The sequence below is a fragment of the Ictalurus furcatus genome, chromosome 4 (genome assembly GCF_023375685.1).
Source record: "Ictalurus furcatus strain D&B chromosome 4, Billie_1.0, whole genome shotgun sequence".
In the NCBI taxonomy this organism is placed as follows: domain Eukaryota; kingdom Metazoa; phylum Chordata; class Actinopteri; order Siluriformes; family Ictaluridae; genus Ictalurus; species Ictalurus furcatus.
This window is the reverse complement of record NC_071258.1, coordinates 24,128,703-24,150,264: the sequence shown is the minus strand read 5'-3', so window position 1 is coordinate 24,150,264 and position 21,562 is coordinate 24,128,703. Positions and strand designations below refer to the sequence as shown.

Here is a 21,562-nt window from a genome sequence, read left to right as displayed (position 1 = left end):
TTAAAAAAAAGACCAAGTGCTGTATTACAAACAAAAGGTGCTTTAACAAAGCATTAGTTAAAGGGTGTGCACACTTGGACCACAAGGTTATTGTCATTTTTCTCATTCTTTTTTTCTTTCTTCCCGAAACATTTTTGTTTTTCATTTGAATTTTGTTGCTTGCTATACCACATTAAAAGGTGGAAAATTTTATATATATATATATATATATATATATATATATATATATATATGTATATATGTGTGTGTGTGTATATAATATATTTACATTACATTTTACATCCGCTGTAGTTTTAAAGTGTCCCTTGGCCCAGAGTGAAATATAATGCATTGTGTTTGTAGTGTTGAGTTACTTCAGCTGGACCTCAAACACTATGGACCAGAAGGAAGCAGCTTTACAGGTTTGGCTCCAGATGGCTGTGTATTATAGTGCACAGGTGAGCATCGAGCGTGCTGATTGGTTAGTTCGATGCTCTTGTTCAGGTATCCTGCAGGTCTCCATCTGCCACTTCTTTTCACTGGAATCAGAGCTGTGAAGTGAAACCCATCCCCCTCCCACACCGAAGCTCTAGTGTAAATCTCGCAGCGTTTGACCTCCTTATGAGCGTACAGTCCGTTTGCTGAGGTAAAAAGAGGTTAAATTTTCCTCTCCTCCCCTCTGTCAGTTAATTCTATCTCTCCGTGTGACATGCAGTGGGGGAGGGGGGTGTAGAGGAAAAAGAAGGTTTCCCTCACTTCAAGTCAGGACAAACAAATATTGCTGGAATATAATTCCAGAATAAAAATGTTGTGACTGGATTTTAGTTCTTTGGTTTAGTTTAGCTCTGGCGTTCAGCACTGTGGAGTTGTGAGGTAAATGATGCTAACAAGTAAGGGAAGCGTATATAGCCACCGAGTCAGCGTTGTGCAAAGTGCCAGTCTGAATCATCACCCAATCTCAGATATGATCTCTCACTGTTCGGTAAAAATGGACAAAAGCGTGTTTCAGATCTAGAAACAGTAGTAGTAGGCATGTTGAAGCTGGAACCACGTCATCACTCCACGCAACACGAGTCTGAAGGTTTTTGTTACTGTATTAGATGAGATCTTACTTTATAGTGTATATAGTTCATATATCAGGGCTGTCAAAATGAAACGTGTTCATGCGTGCAGTTAATTTAAAATCATAACGTGGTCATGTTTTTTTAAACGCTTTAACACACTGCCATTGCTAAGGTGTATGTTACCAAGTTCGATACACACTAGGACAGCGTGCTTTTAAAATTGCGTTTGCTATCGTTACTGTACTCGGGTTCTTAAGCACATGTCCAGTTTTATTTTTTTTTAGGTCGGACACGGGTCCATTGCGGTCTTCGTATCGGCGCAGTTAAGTATGACCGCTTTAACCTAGCATTTTAAAAACTAAACACACCGGTGTGAAAACTGTTACGGTAAGGCTGATTACTACTGGACGCCATGTAACAGCCAAAACCTGTTTGGTTATGGAGTTTACACTGTTTGAACATCGTTCAACAGAAGCCGTGACCTTGGTATTATCAGGTTCTATCTGAGTTAAGAGTAAATGATAAATAGCACCTTACTTCCAATACTAATGTCACCATGTGTCAGTCTGTATAGATGAGTCTTCCAGCTGGGGAAATGCATGTGTTTAGTTCTTTAACGTTTATTTACAGAAACGGACATGTCGGCATACCCTAGACGGCATGATTGTTACACTTTCAGTAAACGCTGAATGTTGTGCTCAGTGGCCATCATTATTTTCCTTGTAGATCTGCCTTGCTCTGGAATGCGGAGGGACTTTGGAACAGCTGTGCCAGATCATCAGTTTTCCTCATATCGTATTGATCTAGTATAGGCATGTGCTGATAGTGAACGATCATCTAATGCTAATCCACATCATATGGCTTTCCACAATATTACATGTGAATGGGTAAAATGTATGACACCATTATTTAACAACTAAAAATTGTAATCTTTGTCAATTAGCTGTAGTGGAAGAGGAGTAAAACAATTCGGACCACACCACTGCATCATTGATTATTTTTTTGGAACAGCTCACCTTATTCCTTGCTTATTCAGTCATGATTATTGCATTGTCAACAACTAGCTACGCTTTTAAAGACTATACCTATATATTTTTTTTAAATAATAATAATTTTTAATTTTTTAAAAAATATTTACTGTATTTTAAATTGCAGATAGGTCACTATCTCACGATGTACTTTGTACTGGATATCGTACTGTATACTGAATAGCACCAAATATACTGTATACTGAATGTCTTGATATGCCATGTGCTGGATATTACGATGCATACTGAATATCACAATATGCTGTGTACTGAATCTCATAATGTACTGTATAGTGTATACATGATAAAGCTGTATATACTAAATATCAAAATATACCATATATTTTGTGATCTCACAATATGCATTATTCTGAATATCGTGACATACTGAATATTACAATATGCCATATATTGAATATCACACTATACTGTATACTGAATATTATGATATGCCATATACTGAATCACACTATACTGTATACTGAATATTATGATATGCCATATACTGAATCACACTATACTGTATACTGAATATTACGATATGCCATATATTGAATATCACGATATACTGTGCATAATCAATTATTAGCACATAATAGTTTCTCTTACCAGTAGTTTCTATTCTGTTTAAGGTTGTACATAATTAAGAAAGTAGGATGATGGAACATCAGTGCTGCCTACAGGTTTTTGCAGCACTCTTCTATTCAATGCATACATCAGCTTTCTGATTTGTATTTCAAATTGTATTCACGTACATCACTTACTGTTTTTATAAAATAAATGTAAAAAAAAAAGCTTGTTTAAATGTCCTATCATTTTTAGACAACTTTTAAACATTTGTATACTACAGCATACTTTTTTTTTATTGCTTTATATTTGTTTAATGTTGATGAACAGCTACAAAACAAGTTATAGTAGCTGTAAATAGTCACGTGCTTACCAGCCTTTCTTATTTATTTATTTATTTATTTATTTATTTATTTATTTATTTATTTTTATCTCATGAAGTTAATAAGACGCAGCAAACACAGCTTGTCATGTTCGAGAGAAACCACAATGCGCAAAGTCGTCTGTCTTGAAGTCTGTTACAAAGCGCTAATGCTCAAGATGCGTTCAATAATTGTTAAATAATCGTTTTAGCTGATTTATATTTATATTTTGACATAAGTCACTTTTGTAAGCATGTACTGCTTTTTCAAGCTTTTGAATAAATATGGGCAGATGTAGAAAAACAAAAGATGTCAGATTAACCATATCAATGCATTTAATAGTCTGATTATTTGGCTAAAGTCCAGCTCTTTATCTGAATTCCTGATGTCATAACAACTTTAATCTAGGATATGGTATTGTGGTGTATACGTGAGAACTTGGACGAAATCAGATAATGGTTCGTATTCTTAAGAAACAGTGTTGAAATAAGTCTGAACTTACAGTTCATCATCTGTGTTGGTGGTAGTTCAGCCATACTGTCACTGATTTACGGATTCACATTACTTTGTTTGTCCCTCCCTGTCGTAGATGATGTGCGAGGTGATGCCCACCATCAGCGAGGCAGAGGTGGGGAGTAATGGAGGGGGGCGGGGCTCTGGGTCTCCTCTTCAGTCGGATTCAGAGGGACATTTCGAGTCTCTGATGGTGTCCATGCTGGAGGAGAGGGACAGGCTCCTGGACACGCTGAGAGAGACGCAGGAGAATCTGGGACTGACGCAGGGCAAACTGCACGAGGTCAGCCACGAACGAGACGCCCTGCAGAGGCAGCTGAACTCCGCCTTGCCTCAGGTAAGACCTGCTTCCTCAGATTCATCCCTATCATGAAGAGAAGTCGTGTTTGGCTTCTGTGCAGAAATACGATGTATTATTTAATGAGAGAAAATGACATCTCATGCTTGTACAGATGTAGCTAAATGTTTCAGGTCACCATGCTGTCCTCATCTAATGATTTAGCACGGAGGTGGACAAATTCCTACTAGAGCAGGTTAAATATTATGATGTTAGCTAGCCCTTTTTAGCCTAGGCAGTTAGGTTTCTTGGTAACCAAAACATTGGCTAAAAAAAGTATGATTTGTCCAACTCTGTAGCGTATCATACCATGATCGGGCATCATTTATCAATCTTTCAGTGAAGTCGCGTGTAAATATTAGCACAAACTGAACAAAACTTTTAGGTTGGATTGGCTAAAGTTTCAGAACCGCTGATTTCCTTCGTACATGTGTGCGCATGTTGATTATCGGCGAAGTCCAAATCGCATTCCTGACGCAGGTCATTTGCATGTAGTGACGCCCACAAAGCTCCATAAAAGTGCACAGACAGCTAGGAGCACAAAATTAACAATGAGGTGAAAGGCAGAGGAGGTCATTTTGACTCACTTCTATGCCAATAAAATATTTTATATACACACACAGTGTCCTCCACTAATATTGGCACCCGTCTTAAATATGAGCAAATAAGGCTGTGAAAAATTGTCTATTGTTTAACCTTTTGATCTTTTGTTAAAAAAATTCACAAAAAAACACTGCTCTCATGGATATCAAACAATTGCAAACAAAACACAGGTTTATCAAAAAAACCCCAACTTTGTTAAATATAGGTGTACACCCTTTCAGTCAATACTTTGTACCTCCCTTTGCAAAGATAACAGCTCTGAGCTCTGTATTATTAGTCCCTGATCTAGTGAAGTAGCATGAGGATGTGTTTCTGCAAAGTACTCCTGTAAGCCGCTCTGGATAAGGGGGTCTCCTAAACGCTGTAAACAACAACAACAAAAAAAGCAATTTATACTCATGTTCATATATAAAAGTGCAGCAAAATCCATCAAATCAAGGTTTATACTGTATTAGTCAGTCTTCTTTCTGTGTAAATTTGTACACACTCAGGAGCACGAGTAGGCTCCGAATGTTTTCCCAAAATTACAGAATTTTCACGACTATCAAATTTCTTGCATAAACGCTCATACGATTAAATCTGTCCGTAACCAGCTAGATAAATGAAGCCCGTTGATTCTAGCCATTGGATCCATTTTGTAAAGTCAGGAACCGAGCTCATTCATTATTCAACTGTTAAATACACACGTTAACAGATGCCAGTGATTGGCAAGTGACACCCTGATTGACAGGCGAGAGATGAAGCTGGGCTTTCACATCCCCAGAGCAAGAATACTACATTCTGTTTTGGGCACCTGGTCACAGGCACCGTCGTCAGCGTCGGCAAACTTGCGATGGCCCGAGGATGTCACACATGCATGTTGTGATGTCTTCAAATATTGTGTTGTATTTTTTTCTCCCCTCATTGTTTGCTGCAAGCTGGAGGAATACTAAACAGATGGTGCATCACTGGGAGTGGAAAGAATTGTGTAACCTGCTGATCAGTTTTCTCAATCTCTAGATATCATTTTCATTTGACTTTTATTTTATTTATTATACATGCAACATCACTGTCGTTGTAAAGAATGTCTACTTTATTAGCCTTTGAGGACTGTGTGTGTTGCATGGACCTGGTTAAAGAGCATGGATAAACCACTTCCTTCCTTTCTTGCCACTAAACCTATTTAAATCAGTAACTCCCAGGGCTTTCTTTTCATTCTTTCCTTCCTCTGTTTTTTTTTTTTTTTTTTTTTTTTTTTTTAAAACTTTCTTACTTTTTTTTTCGGTGCTCACACAGAAAGCTCAGCCTTAGCACATTCTTAAAAATAAAGATCCCTCCGTCTCTTTCCCTCCATCCTGAGGAATTCACACACATTCCTCACACCTCACACACACACACAGACTTTTTCTCCCATCCTGCCTAGAAGTCTGGATCTTCGCTCGCTTGTCCTTAATAGTTTTAAACCCATGCCATGTGTTTGTAATGGTCAGTGTGGAGTGTTGGAGGTTAATAAGATGATGGAGATAAGCATTTTTTTTTTCAACCGTCCACAGAACTGGTGTCTGTTGAACTCAATCATGTTATAATCATGAACATGTGACGATCCTTCAAATTTGCAGAAAGAAAGAAAGATGACTGTCCCTCTGGATAAGATGGATCTTATCCTAGAACTGCTGCATCCCTATGCAGTGATGTGTCATGTGATGCATCATAACAGAAAATTGTTCCTAGGTGCACATTAAGACATAAACTAAACAGCCTTACAATGCACTATAAGTTCAGATCCAGGTTCAGCTTTATACCTGGATCTGAGCTTAAACTGTCAGGTTTTACTTTGTTGTTCACCAACAATACAGAGATAAACAACGGATTAAAGCACTTATAGCTGTTCGATGAACTTTTGTTGCACTACAGTCTCTTTAAAGAGACACTTCTCAAACGAGGAACACAGTTCAAGTGGGTTTAACGTGTAGAGAAAAAGTGAAACAGAATCTGAAGCCTATTGTAAAAAAAAAAAAATAATAATAATAATTATATAACAGATCATCATGACAGCAAGCAAATTCCACGTGCCGTATTAATTAGATGAATACTCAACCAGTTGTAGTTTGTTTTGTTAGTACAGAGTGCATTTCACCTTTAAACTTTATTATACAGACATTAAAAAAAAATCTCACAGATTTGTGCAATAACACATTTATGGTGCTCTGTAAATTCAATTTCACCAACGAGTTATCATAGTTATAATATGGCTTTTTAAAAAAAACAAGCCATTGTTTACCTCACTTCACAACACATCAACCGAACCAACATGTTTTATGAGGTAGATAGCAAAGGGAAGTGCTGAGTAAAACGTAACCTGCTTCGTGATTTCAAGCCACTTCGACTCAAAAGCCTGGTCTGAGTTCCATACGATGCTGTAATGCTGCAACCTTGACTTTTTGCTTGTATTGAAATGATATCTTTGTACTTCAAATATACAGTGCTGCAGGGATGATGTATATTTGTAGGCCAACCCGGAAGTCAGCGTCACCCTGGTTCCTTCGACAAAAAGCCACTAGGATTTTTTTTCCCCCTTGAAAAGTTTTGTAACCAACAAATGTTTATGCTTCTTACACGTTTTATTCATCAAGATAATCTTCACAAATGAACCCAAATTTTAGAAATTTTGAAGCCGAAATACAATCGCTAAAAGTTTAAAAAAAAAAAAAAAAAAAGAATGAAAGAAGCATGACTTCAGCTAAGCGTTATAGCACTACAATTAGAAAAAAAAACACACTACAATTGGAAAATGTTATTAAATTGATAAATCTACAAGTTGGAATAGTTTGCAGGAGCATGAATATAAACACAGAGGCTGTAGCAGATGGGTTTTCTTGTCGGGCGTGATGACGTTTAATGTCCCCGCCAACCTCCGTAGTCCCATTTAGCGACTTGTTAGTAACTGCCTTTTTCAAGACATGTAAAAGCTTTCAAAAAAATACCGGGTGAGGTATTACTGATGTATTTTTGTGTTGAAGAATAAAACATGGAAATATTTTGAGCTTGTGTTAACCCCAGACCTTATTTCAAGCATTTAACCAAAAAGCCCATTGACTTAGGGACGATGGAACCGGACGCGCGAGGACTCTATCTATTCTGAGCACTCTATTAGATAAGAATTTAAACTCTCCTTTTTAAATATTGAACGTCACAACGCCTCGGTTTAAAGAAGGCGGCATTTTAAAGTTGGCAATTCATTTTTAAACCATATTCCAAATAAATTGGAGTATTTATCAAGAGATAAGATCATGTTAAAGCCTCTGCAAACATGGTTTCAGATATTTAAAGAAGTCCTTGGATAGGCATTTATGAAATATATCGCTTGTTTACATAAGCATGAATGTCACCAACATTTTAGCCGTTAAGATGTGTAGCAAGCACTAGCACTGATTTTGAATTAAATTATACTGTTGTGGGGGGAGAAAAGACACGCTAGATAGGCTATTAACAGCTCACTAATGATGTTTTTTGAAGGAGAAAAATCTGGAAAGAATAGTTCTAGTGTTTTAGATAATCCAGTCGTAGTCAGTAATGTCGGGGATTGAGCCGCTTAAACTGCGTGAGCTGAAGCTGAACAATGAACAGTGGTAAATTGAAGCACTTTACTAGCGGGTTAATTAACTCACCCGAAAGCATCCGATACACGCATGAGATTAATCAGAAATCTACACAACATAAAAACAATATTACAAGTTGCTTACTTGCACAGGATTACACGAACGCATGAATGAACTTGAAGTCGAGTAAGGCGCTAGGTAGAACGCTAAGTCACATTGTGAATATGTCGTTTCCGTAACAACGCACTAAAACACGCACAATGAAGAACGAAAGCGTAAAGAATGCACAATATTGTATTACAGTAGTGTTCTCTGTGTAATATTATTTCAGATCAGGTTCTCACAGCAAGGCCAGTTCTCACACATGTTTAAGTTCATACAGAAAATGTGAATATTTGGTTTCATCTTTGCATTTTTCTCATCAACTAAAATATTCACTGCCATTTTAATCAGAGTGAAATTTCTTAAAGTTAATAAATGGGACATGATGGAATATTGACTGAATTTAAAGGAAATTTTTTTTGTCAGAAGATAATAACTATGGCTAAGAACTAGAACTGGCCTGAGAGCCTTGGTTAAATCTTTTGATTTTAGAATTTTGCTTTAGTTTCAAAATAAATATGCTTTAACAGCCAGGTTTGTTCTTTGCAGTAAACAATGTAACACTGTGCTGTTTGGTTTGTGTTTATTCGTTGCACCCTCTTGTAGACTGATGATAATATAAAAATCTGGTGTTTACTTAAATAATGTCTTTTAGAATTTGAATATAATTAGAATTTTGGAAAAATTTAAGTGAAAAAGGATAATCATATCAGTAGAATAAAATGGTCTTCAAATGACAATATCGTTTATCGCAATTATTTCTGGGAGCGATATATCGTCCAACAATACTAGTTATTGTGACAGGCCTACTCGGCACAATTGAATAAGCTGCTTCTTTTTCTGCCTGGAGAGAATAAAAAAAAGAAAAGAACAGTTTTGCCAGTGAAGCTTGGCAAGATCAGATTACTGTTTTTTTTTTTTTTTAAATGTTCGGACAAGATTTTAATATACATATGCAAAATTTATTGCTCATATTTATTATAATAGCTATTATAAAAATGTGTTAATTAAACAATGTGGTAATCAATTACCTTGAATGTAGTGCTGCCATTCTGCTAGTTCTCAATTCCCTCACCGATTATTATAATAATAAAAAAAAAGCTAGCTGCTCATTGTTAGCACACAAACTCCTACACTGTGTAAAATGGGAAACGTTGATTCATAATAACTGGATGCAGTTTTGCTCCGGCACAAAGAGGCTTAGAATACAGGATAGAAGTCACTTTAGTTTCTGCGTTTGGCATAAAAGAAGAGTTGACGTAAGCAGACGGCTAATTCTGATCGGTACTTTGGTGGCGTTGACGTCACCTTTATCAAATACAGGCAGAACTCGTATCAGTTGAAAGCAAATGGCAGAAACAAGGAATTCCAAATTGAAAGCACTGTTTCTTTTTCAGATGGTTGTAAATTCATCACCGAAGCTATAGCAAACAGACAGAAGCTGATTATGAGAATGAGCTGGTTTGGTTTTCCACAAAGGAGTGATGCACAAGTGTGCCCTGTCATGCACACAAGCTTGCACGCACACGCAAATCTAATGCTGGCATCATCGTCTTCCCGCAGGAGAAGTCTGGTTATTGGTCAGGTGATAAGGAGAGAGATCATACCGTATTGTTCAGCCAGTCGGCTGCTCGTTCCGATGGTTCCGTACAACAGAAATAAAAGCAGAGGGTGTGGGCGAGAGAGCGACAAATTGCATAGCTTTCCTTTTCTTGATTGCGGTCTCTGTCTGTTTAAGGCTCCAGCCGATAGTTATCGTCTGGCTTTCACAGTGATATCGACAGTATGAAAGCTGATACTTGACTCAGATTTAAGTTTATGAGCTACGGTATGCTAGGCCATCTGATTTAAAAACATAGAAAGGGAAAGATGAGCTTTGAAAAATAGGATGAGATTGAACGAGGGTAATGCAGTAATTGGATAAATGGGTGGACATCATAAATGATTTTAAAGGGACGCTGTTTTTCTGAGGCCCTTTAATGGCTGGCCACAGTACAGTTTTTAACCGCGCCCTTTCCCATGTTAGTGAGTGGGGCCAAGTGTATCTGTGCGCATCCTGCAGGATTACAAACCACGCCCCGTACAAAGCATGCCCACTATTACAAGTTACGCCCACGTCAAATATGGTTAAGGTTAGGGAAATTGACGGAATTTGCACTCCTATCTTCGAGTGGGCGTGGGAATGTTGCGTAGTTGAGGTTGACCGAATTTACCGATAACTAAGTTGGGCAGGACCTGCTGGTAACAGATTCATCAACCGATTAGTTTTTAAAACTGATTCTGAATGAAAACATAACAAAGTAAAATACTTCTGAACTTTATTACAAAAATAAACAGTACTGACTGTACCATGACAATGTACTGTACTTTTTTAAATGAAATCAATATAGAAATATTAGTGTATATGAACTATTAATAAATATACATCCAAACTGAACCAAAAAAAGTAATTCTCCAAATAACAAAAAATTTAGACGTCCAAAATGGATTAAAAAAACTTCAGTTTACACCACATGTGAATGTTCTGCGTTTCCGTTAAATGATATGCGATTAAATCTGGGTTTTCTCATCTCGCGATGGTCATCACAGTTAAACATGGTGACGAATCTCCATGACCTGATGAGTGTTGGCACGGTGATTTCTGTTGCGTCCGCCGCAGTAGCTGTGGTAGTGTTTAACAGAAGGCGGCACAGTCATTGAAATGCAAGCCCCTTATACCTGGCAACGGCCACGTATCAGGGATTTCTGGGAGATCACGATCAGAAATGATTTTACAGAGGTCCTGTAGATCCAAAACTTCTAAGTGATATTGGAAGAGTTATGCAACAAAATAGGACCGCTCGTATCACGTGCCATAATCACGACCGCGGGAGCCGGTTCCGACTGTCAAGTGCATAGCCATCGCTCTTTATAAACTGGCTACCTACTAGTAGCTGAGGCCTTTGGTCATGTGACCTAAATGCGCGAAATGTGTTTGTTTCATTATTTCGAAATATTGCTTTGTTGAATTGTCTGGAAAAACCCCACCTCATGCGAGCGTATAAACTTTTGTCTGATAGTTGAGAGGTTTTATTTTCGAAATGCACGCGTTTCCATGACCCGTTTTTTTTTTTTTGTGTGTTTTTTTTTTTTTTTTTTTAGTTCGTAATTTCAAATTGCGAATTAAGCAGGTTAATGGAAACGCAGTTCCAAAGGACGCAACTAGGGAAAAACTATCGGTGTGGACATTTGCAGATCACGGATAGTTCCAGCAATCAGTTATTGGTGTCGGTTAATCAGCAAACCCAATCAATTGGTTGACTTCTATTGCGTAGTGCGATTTGCTAGACCCAGACATTCCTTGTAAAGGGCGTGGTTTGTAGTCTTGCAGGACGCAGAAGGACCTTTCTCAACGGGACAGGACCCAAACTTATAAATTATATCTCCACAAATTATTTTTAGGAATAGTGTTCTGTCATTTTTTATTTATTTATTTATTTATTTATTTTTTAATGAATTTAATTTTTTTTTTTTTTTTTGACAAGTTCAGTTGAGCTTGCTTTCGTCCGCCCCGTTACCCCCATCCCCAATTTTTTTTCTTACATTAAATGTGTTTTGCTTTATTGACATATTGTATAAAATGATATTGGATCATATCCAGTGTGAATTTTGTGTATTTTTACACCCCTAGTAAGCGAGTAAATACCCAGCCCCAGCTTCATCCTCCTCCATCATGTTCTATCGTATAAACAGAGTAGCGTGGGATGAAATGAAATTAATGTATGTCAGTAGGGGTACTCTGCTTCACGTCATATCACCCATCTCTCTCCCCCATTAATATTTTCACATAACCACCCCTGTCGTGTGCTATTTCTTTACTTAAGATTTACATAAAAATTTTACATTCTTCCTTTGTCTCATTCATTCTACTTCATTCTATTCCTCAGGCCAGTTCTCATAGGGAGGGGTGTATGTGTGTGTGTGTGTGAGAGAGAGAGAGAGAGAGAGAGAGAGAGAGAGATGGTCTTTAAGCTTAATTGGCCTAGCTGGGCATTTTTTTCCTCTGTGGTGATGTGGGAGTTTATGGTTTTGGATTAAGTGTGTGTGAGTGTAAGAGTAACAGCTCTGCTCTTAGTCTTTAACCTCTGCCAGCACACTGAATGTTTTGTGTCGGTGGGAAACGCGTTCAACGCATTTCACACGATCCCATCTTTTTGCTCAAAACTAAAACGGTGGATATGGACAGCGGATCTGTTTAACCTCGTGAACGCAGGTCAAGATCTTCTGAAGGAAAATACGCAGGAACACATTATGCTATGCTATATCTGTTTTTTTTCGCTCGCAGGTTTGTTGAACGCATATGTTTGGCGTAGGGCTATATAGTTCTTGACGAGATTCTCACTCGCAGTTCTTTGATGCGCCAGTTTTGTGAGGAACAATAAGCGTATGTTTTCCCAGAGGACGTTTGTGAAATCTTTTATCTGTTTACTAAATGACTGGCACGTTCTCACGCTCGAATTTTAATACAGAGAGCGAAATCACCTTTATTTAACTTTAATTTTAATCATATGAGCTACGTGAACCGTGCCACTGGCAAGCAATATTAACGCCCGCTTAAATAATTAATCACCAGTTCTGGGTTTTGGTGCATCAACCATTCGTGGGTGAAAATCGATCTCTGTAAATGCACTCTGTTTAAGTTCAGAGTGAATACAGCAGGGACTAGTGCGCTTCGTTCATTCATTAATTTCTCCATTTCATTCATTTTCTTGTTTTATTAACAGGAACTGTACCAAAGAACGTAATATTAGCTATTTGTTTCGTTCGACTGTATAAATCTGTTTAACTTTTGGTCTCTTTGAAATTTCTCTCATGGATTATCTGTCCACTGTTCTTTCTCTCCTTTTCCTTCTGTAGACTCGCCACACATGACGTGTTTGCGGTAAGCTTGGGATGATCGCCGATAGATTCGAACTGTCGCATGGCTATCAAAGTCGGACAGTTTAAACATCTGTTGGAAGACATGGTGTCTGCAGCTTTAAGATCACCAAAATAAGTCATGCTACTGCGTATTTGTTTCCTATTTCGCTTATTTTGTCTGAGCCAAACGAAATCTTTCCCTTGTTCGTGACGCCAAACAATTAAAAGCTACAAATGTATTCAAAGTGTGCTGCTTATCCAGGCTGCTTCGCTAAACAAGAATTCGATATGCATCTACGCTGCTGTTCACCACAGAGCGTGCGTTGTTTATATCATTTTATTTTGAGTTTAGTTACAGCTAATAACGTGTTAGATTTAGTTACATCCCGACTTCAGTTTTGCAAAAATTTCATGACCATGTTAATTAAAAAAAAAAAAAAAGACTAGCAACTACCCGCTACTTGTAGCCAACTTGTAACCAAATTCTTGTCATTTTCTCTTTTAATTACGTAAAGTATTGCTTATATTTGGCCGCACCCCCTTCTTTCACCCACCTCAGAGCCAAAGATGATGCTATCATCAATCAGTGATAGTTAGGGGGCGTGATAGGAAGATCTCACAAGCCTATCACGTGTGTATGCCTACTGGTGATGAGGGGCAATGATGTCACTCCGTTTTATGCAGTGGTTGACTGAGTGCAAATAAAATGAATCGAGACTGCACTCCTAGTTCGATTCAATTTTATTTGTGTTTATTTATTTAACAAATTTCATTGTCACAAAGCAGCTTTACAGAAATTTATATAAATTCAGGATATGGATTTTAAATGTTTGACTTTCTCCCTAATGAGCAAGCCAGAGGTGATGGTGACAAGGGGGGAAAACTCCCTGAGACCATATGAAGAAGAAACCTTGAGAGGAACCCATCCTCATCTGGGTGACATCAGACAGTGCAATTATAAATAATTCCCTTCTACAACTGTGTACTACATCACCAATTAGTGCCAGTCCCTCTAGGATTTTGCGATCACAGAAATGAACGCAAAATCAAGCAAACTCCACAATATTCGGAGGAGCTTGCAGCAGATCAGAATTACCAGAGATGTTCTGCAGATTCGGGCCAAGACTCATCGTGTGACGTCATCTCAGCGCGCGTTCAGAAAAAGCCCTCTTCGATTCACGTGTGTCGAACATGAGTACAGCTAAAAGGTCTCCTTTACCAACAAACATCACTGCGAAAACAATTTCACACAATTGCATTGTTGGCAGTTCAAGTAATTTTCCGCAAAAGACTCCAAGTTGCATCGGCAATCTTCGATTTTTTTCCGCAACATTAAAAAAAAATAATAAACTTTTGTGAACTTGTTAACTGTTTACATACGTTTTGTAAAGGTTTAGGTTTATTTAACTATTGTCTTGCTGGTGCGTGCAGCTCGGCAGAACTAAATATCAAGATGTGTTCTGTATCATGGAAAATATCGGCAAGAGTCTTTACTTTTCCTCTTTGTACAAACACGTGTTTATCATACCGGAACCTCTGAAAGCTTGCCTGATTGCTTCATTGCTCTTTCTACCACCAGTATGAATGACTACTTCCCCCATAGCCCCCCCCCCACCCAAGGTTCTAGAGCTGCAACAACTAATCGATACTAATCGCTTATGAAAATCGTCGTCAACGAATCTCATTATTGATTAGTCGGTCAATTACGTTACTTCTCGTCCGAAAACACGCTTCAGAGAGTAAATACTAAAGTTGTGTCCCAAATGAAGTACTATATACTTACACGGTGCACTGCGTACTCTACCGTCTAGTGTGTGGATTTTAGAAAGGTAATATCATCTCAAATGGAGCACGAGCTTTTTTTTTTTTTTTTTTTTTTTTAACTATTCGGAAGTATAAGCCGCTTCCTAGTCGACGGCCGAAGACGTCATACGCACGCTAATATTAGCAGACACCCAGAGTCAATGATGATGGCTTTCTTCAGTTTACTGTTTGTCAACTTTACCTTTTATTCCCAACATGACCTCAGTCACCATCAGACGGAGGCAAAATCGTCACGTGACTGAGGAAGAAATTGTGTGACCTCCACGTCCTCCAAGTAAGGCAGGGAAGCATTTTATTTCAAACACCATGTTAGTTGCAGCCCTACAAGATTCCTGCAAATGAGTCCCAGTGGCGGTAAGCTCACTCTCAAAGGAGACTTATTATTAATATGTTTGTTAAATGTATAACTCTGACTGTAAGCTGTCTGGTTGTAAGCTCATCAGACTGGACACCTCTGTTCCATGAAGCACAGCTGGAAATCTGTTTTCAGTGCTTTCCACAATCTGTATTGATTTTAGAAAAATATCTCGCTTTTGGATCCAAGGAAGGTCTGACGTTTTTTTTTTCTCCCATTTTGATGGAGGTATGAAGAGTGAGTGCCAGCAATCATTACCGAGACCAGCTGCCATAAAGACTGACTTTGCTCGTGCTCTCTCTCTCTCTCTCTCTCTGAGACTTCTGGTCTTCTCTTACAGTTTTACTTGAGCGATCATTGGCAACAACAGTGAAGCTCTTAATATAGAAGTACAGTTATTTTTATGCATATAATTAGGTAGCTAGAAGAACAAGAATAAGATGTCCAGTTTCTCATTTTGTTAAATAAAGACTGCTTTCTTTCTTACACTGGGCGCCTTTATTAGACCCAGGGGTGCTTTACAGTCAGCCAACCAGCCAAATGACTCTGGCAGGAATAATGCGTACGATCAAATGTATTAGACCTACTGTAAAACGATAACTTGCTGCATTAATGTACCGTTTACACCCTCATCAGTGAATGCGAATTGGTGCAGCAGCTATCAAAGCTTTCGTAGACCGTCTGCCTGTAGTTCTTTCCACTGTGTAGGCTGTACGCGTGTTTTCACCTCCTGTCCTCTATTTTTAACTGTGTACATCCTGTCAGCGTCACCGCCCATCTTTGCCTGTGAAAGGAAATAAATTACATGCTGCGGTCAGCATACATCAACTTCTGTCTTTCATGTGGAAAACAGCAGTGGCGTGGTTATAACCTGGATTTAGACTCTATTGTAGTGTGTCCGTCAAAGAGGCACGGGCATTCTTTCACATCAGGGGTGCCTAAACCTTTTGGGAAATTGAACCCAAATGGACGTTATGAATTTTCCATGACCTTGACCATTCTGACCCCCAACCCCCCAAAGAACCACCCAAATTCCAGCGTTCGGACTACTATAACACTTAAATTCTTTGTTAGTAGCATACTTCTGTGTAACAAGTGACTGAAAAACAAAGGAATATTCATTGCACTGATCTTGTTGTTTTATGAAAATAATCCATGCCAGGGTGGTGTGAAGCAGAGGAGCTTGGTTTACACTTGATTTTGTGAGCAGTATTGTTCACACACTTGCTGCGTATCTCCTTATCTGGAAAAATAAAAAGCTACATCCACTTAAAATACACTGAAGCCAAAGCATCCCTGTCCATCAGGTTTCCAGGTCGGACTGTAAAATGTTGGGCAGTTTTATGCACAGCGACGTTAAACACACCGGCGAGCTCTGTTTCTATGCAGTCTCTGGACTGCGTCTCAAATCAAAAGTTCTGATCTTGCATTCAAAAGTATTTACTCATCTAGATAATCCAGACGATCAGCACTCAAAACAGACCTTGTGGTAGGTTTGAAGGTGACATGAGAGGGTTTTAAAATTCAAACACTAACTGTAATAGGAAAACTGTTGATGTTAGTACTTTATAATGGTCTAGAATAGTACGTAAGTACAGTGCTTCTGTTTTTGTGTACATCTCGTACTAAATTCTTTCAGAAATTAAAACAAAATCTAAGTTAAAACAAAGGCAACCTGAGTAAACACAAAATATAGTTTTTAAATGATGTTATTTATTGAAGCAAAAAAGTTATTCAATAACAACTGAGCCTGTGTGAAAAATGTATTTGTACGGGGGCGTAGTTACTAATTCCCCAAATCTATAAAACTCCACTCATAATAGGGTTCAGCTGGACTAGACGCAACCAAGCCTGCAAACCCTGTTCAATCAAAACACCACTTAAATAGAACTTTTTCAACAGCATGAAGTTGGTTAAAAGGTCTTACAGTAACACACTATGTCAAAGTTGAAAGAAATTCCAGAAATGATGAGGAAGAAGGTGATTGAAAAACATCAGTCTGGGAAGGGTTACAAAACTATTTCAAAGGCTCTGGGACTCCAAAGAACCACCATGAGGGTGAGAGTCAAGCATGGTGGTGGAAGTGTGATGGTGTGGGGATGCTTTGCTGCTTCAGGGTCTGGGCAGCTTGCTATAATTGAGGGAAACATGAATTCTGCGCTCTACCAGAAAATCCTAAAGGAGAATGTCCGGTCTACAGTCCATTAGTTGAAACTCAAGTGCAACTGCAGTAGGACAATGATCCATAGCATAGAAGTAAGTCCTAGAATTAAGTGAAAGACTGATCTCCCAGTTATCAGAAGCATTTGGTTGGATAATTATTATTTTTTTTTAAACTTTTTTTTTTTTGCTTCAATAAAATAAATAAATAAAAACTGTATTGTGTGTTTACTCAGGTTGCCTTAGTTTTATGTTGTATTTTGTTTGAAGATCTGAAACTATTTACTACGAGATGTACAGAAAAACTGTCATTTTGCTGTACGCTTTATTTTGGCCTTGTTTAGCACGAACGCACTTTTACTACGGGTGTTACTGTTCTTGAATTTTTCAAAAATAGTATAAAAATATCATGGCTTCATGATATAGTTTTAATCAACGAATGTGGTGAAAATGACTAACACTTTCTTATGAAATCTTTGCATGTTTAAAAAAAAAAGTGTGTGTGTGTGTGTGTATATATATATATATATATATATATATATGTGTGTGTGTGTGTGTATATATATATATATATATATATATATATATATATATATATATATATATATATATATATATATATATATACATACACACACACACACAAAAAACAGAGAAACAAAAAAGGCAGATTTTCTAATTGTTTATCTGTCTGAGAGATATCTTTGAGAACAAGTTTTTCAAAATAAAACCTCTGTGAAACCTGATACATTGTCAGTGTTTATCATGCTGTTATAAGCTGTCTAGCTTTGAGGAAATTCAGCAATTTGAGCAGGCAAAAAAAAAAAAAAATTTGTGTTCAAGTGTGCAGTGCTTCTTAATAAAAAAAATAGATGAAATAAATGAACATGTTTGTGGGGGATAACTTATTATTTTTTAAAATGATCTGCACTGACTGAACTGGTGCTTGTTACTGAAATTTTATTACAAAACTTTTATTGTTTTTCTGTTGTTCTACTCGCATTTCGACATTAACAGGTCTGAAGCTTCTCGGCTAGCTGTGGTTCTGTTGGAAAGGGTTAAGGTTGTTGAAACGGTTAAACAAGTCAGCGTCAGAGTGTCGTCTCTTTGGCCGGGCTCTCTTTAGCTCTGTCTGTTTGATGGATCCAGTTCTCCTCTCAGGCTGTGTGCACTTCCCTAAATGGAGCTAGCAGAATTACAGTCATCAGTTTGAACAGCCGCAGATAGAAATGCCATTATTTGCTTTTCTTTTCAGTTTGCTGAAGTTTCACCTGCTCTTCGTCTTCCGTTAGGTTCAGGTTTTTTGTGGCGCTCCTCCACATGTACGTTCACATACGACTTTCCGTGCATATGTAAAACGCTGCTAGGTTTTCCGAAAGTGTCCGTATGATGTTAATACTTTACACAGCCTAGTGTTTTATAATGGCAGTTTCGAAGAAAATATCAATCATAAAACCCACAAAACATGAGCTTCTCATGTCTAGCAACCCTGAAAAGCTTCACACTTTTTAAATTTTTTTAAAAAATTTTTGTTAGAGCTCAGTCTTTTTCCTCTAAATAAAAATAGCAAATGAACCATAATGGGATCTGGAATCGTTTCCAGTTTTTTGAGGTGATGTTACAATTTTCACAGATAATCATGTAAACTTATTTTATTTTATTTTAAACTTAACTTATTACAAGTCCTTCAGTTGTGTGAAAAGACGGATCTCTGCATCATATAGCCGCTGTTGGAAAGGGGAAAATCAAAAATGTGCAGGGCCTGAATGATTTTTTTTTTTTCTTCTTCAGTCATTGATCATCCAGGTAACAATACACAGTATTAAGATTTTTATGATCTCTCTTATTTAATTTTTTTTAATTTTTACATTTAGCAGATTCTGCAAGGCGTATGTAAACTTATGACTTCGACTGTAGGTGATTTTTAATCTCGCCTCTCGCCGATATTAACTGACACCCCACAGAAAGCCCCTTCCACTTCCCCACATCTCTTTAACACACAGCTTTTCTGGTGTAAGTTAAAATGTCTATCTTCTCAATAAAATGCCAGATGAGCATGAACAACACATAAATCCAGAATGGCTGACTGTTGTGTTGTTGTTTTTGAACACATTAATATTGACTGAAGCCCCACACCTTTCCTTCCATTTCACTGTAGTAACGTTTTGGCCAGTGCTTTCGACTACACCTGATTTTCTTGCTTGAAAGCTAAGCAATAGAGCTCCAGTTGCTTTCTGTCAGGGTAAATGGAGATTGTTTAGAGTTCATTAATGTGAAATAAAAATTGACTTATTGTCTAGAGTTATTCACATGACTTCAAGTACATTTGATTTAAGACAAAAGTGAGCTGTGGTATATGTGCGCATGTGTTGCATGCACAAGTATACTGATCTGTACATTTGAAGATTTTAACATCTTTAGCATATCGTGGTTATATTAATGAAGAGTGAGGGAATGAGTCTCCATTTATGGTTGTAGTTCTTTCAGATATTCTCAAATTCAGAATTGTGTGTGTTTAAGGAGGAGGTCTGGTTATGCATGCTTACATACGGTACATAAATATGTGCTCCTTCTTCATAAATCATTGTGAAGTCTTTGTCTTCAAATGAAATTTTGCTGCTGGCAGGACTCAAAACAAGCATCTATCCCTTCCAGTGTGGAGTTAAAAACAGCCTAGGAAAGTTTAAAATACTTCGCGCTCTCTCTCTCTCTCTCATTTTCTTTGTTCATTTTTATTTATTTATTTATGTTTAGGAGAAATCAGACCACAATGAAATCTCAGCATTGTTTTACAAGAGTGGTAAATATCACACAGCACCTTTTAAAGCCTTCTCACTCGCTTTTTATGTCTTGGAATGTTGTGACCTCAGTCTTTACACTGAATGTGATGGTATAAGCAGAAACACACACAGAGAGCCTGGTTTGTTGGAACTGCAGCAGCAGGTCGGTGCCAGATGTGAATTTAAATAGCAGGCTTAAAGCGAGCTGCAGCATTCAGCTCTATACTACAGCTGGATTTGAGAGAAGCTCTGAAAATAAGAGTTCTGGAATAATATAAAATCCCAGGCAATCAGGAAGTGCCCTAGAACACTTTACTGTCTTAAAATGCTTAACAAGATGTATTCTACATCCCTTAACCAGGAAGTGTTTTAGTAGATCCCTTAACCAGGAAACATTCTTCTAGATCCCTTAACCAGAAGTGTTATTCTAGATCCCTTAACCAGAAAGGGTTCTACTAGATCCCTTAACCGGAAGTAGTGTTCTAGATCCCCCAGCCAGGACGCGTTCCACTAGACGCGTTCTAGAGCACTTTACCAAGAAGGGTCTTAGGCTACGTCCGCATTAATCTGGATAGATCTGAAAATCGCATTTTAATTTTAAAATGCTCTCCGGCTACACAGGAGTTGTCCTCCATCTTTTTTTGTTTTGAGTTGAATGGGTCATTTGATTGTGTCACATGACTAAGAATATGTCATTGTTTTTGAATATCCAAATTTTCTCAGTCCACACTACAACACGAAAACGCCACTTTAAGATTTATCCACTTAGGAGCGCGTTTTTGGAACGCTCCATTTCCGCTGGACAAAGACGCAGTCTCAGTGTGGACAGAAGGCCAAAACATAGAGGAAAAAGATGTGTTTTAAAATGTATCTGGATTAATGTGGATAAAATGTGTAACCAGGACGTGTTCTAATGCAGGGTGGACAGAAGCGTAATTTAACCAAGATGGCACTGCGATCTGACACTGTTCCTTTTAAAATCAAGTATAAAGTATAAAGAGAAGTTATGCAATTTCATATTTCAAAAATGTAACAGAAATTCTTGTTTAAATTTGTGGCATGGAAAATAGGAAACAATGATGAACAGGAAGTTATACACGTATAAAATGGAGCATGTAGTACATTTTATCTGGCTTTCTGTTTCCATATGAGCATGTTTTTCTCCTGTGAATGCGTGTGCGCGCGTATGTGCGTGCGTGTTGACCCTCTTTTGAAGGGGCCATGCTGACAGGCGAGCTGCTCTTTAGTAACTATATCCGTTTTGTTTCTTACCTGCTGAACATCTGCTGGGTGAACATTAGCATCCTAAATGTTTCATGATCTTATGGTGAGTGTGTGTACACTTGCATGTCTTTGTGAGCATTGGAATATTATCTTTTGATATTAAACACATCTAGCCTCTCATTGCTTT

At 37.8% G+C, this 21,562-nt stretch overlaps 1 protein-coding gene across 6 annotated transcripts in view; it reads left to right on the top strand.

Moving 5' to 3' along the window:
• LOC128606882 (liprin-alpha-1-like) overlaps positions 1-21,562 on the top strand; it is a 91,555-nt gene that overhangs the window by 7,378 nt on the left and 62,615 nt on the right. For all 6 annotated transcript variants that reach the window (XM_053623398.1, XM_053623397.1, XM_053623400.1 and 3 more), the window contains exon 2: positions 3,590-3,850. In XM_053623398.1, coding sequence (XP_053479373.1) covers positions 3,590-3,850 — 261 coding nt within the window. The remainder of the gene's footprint in view (positions 1-3,589; positions 3,851-21,562) is intronic.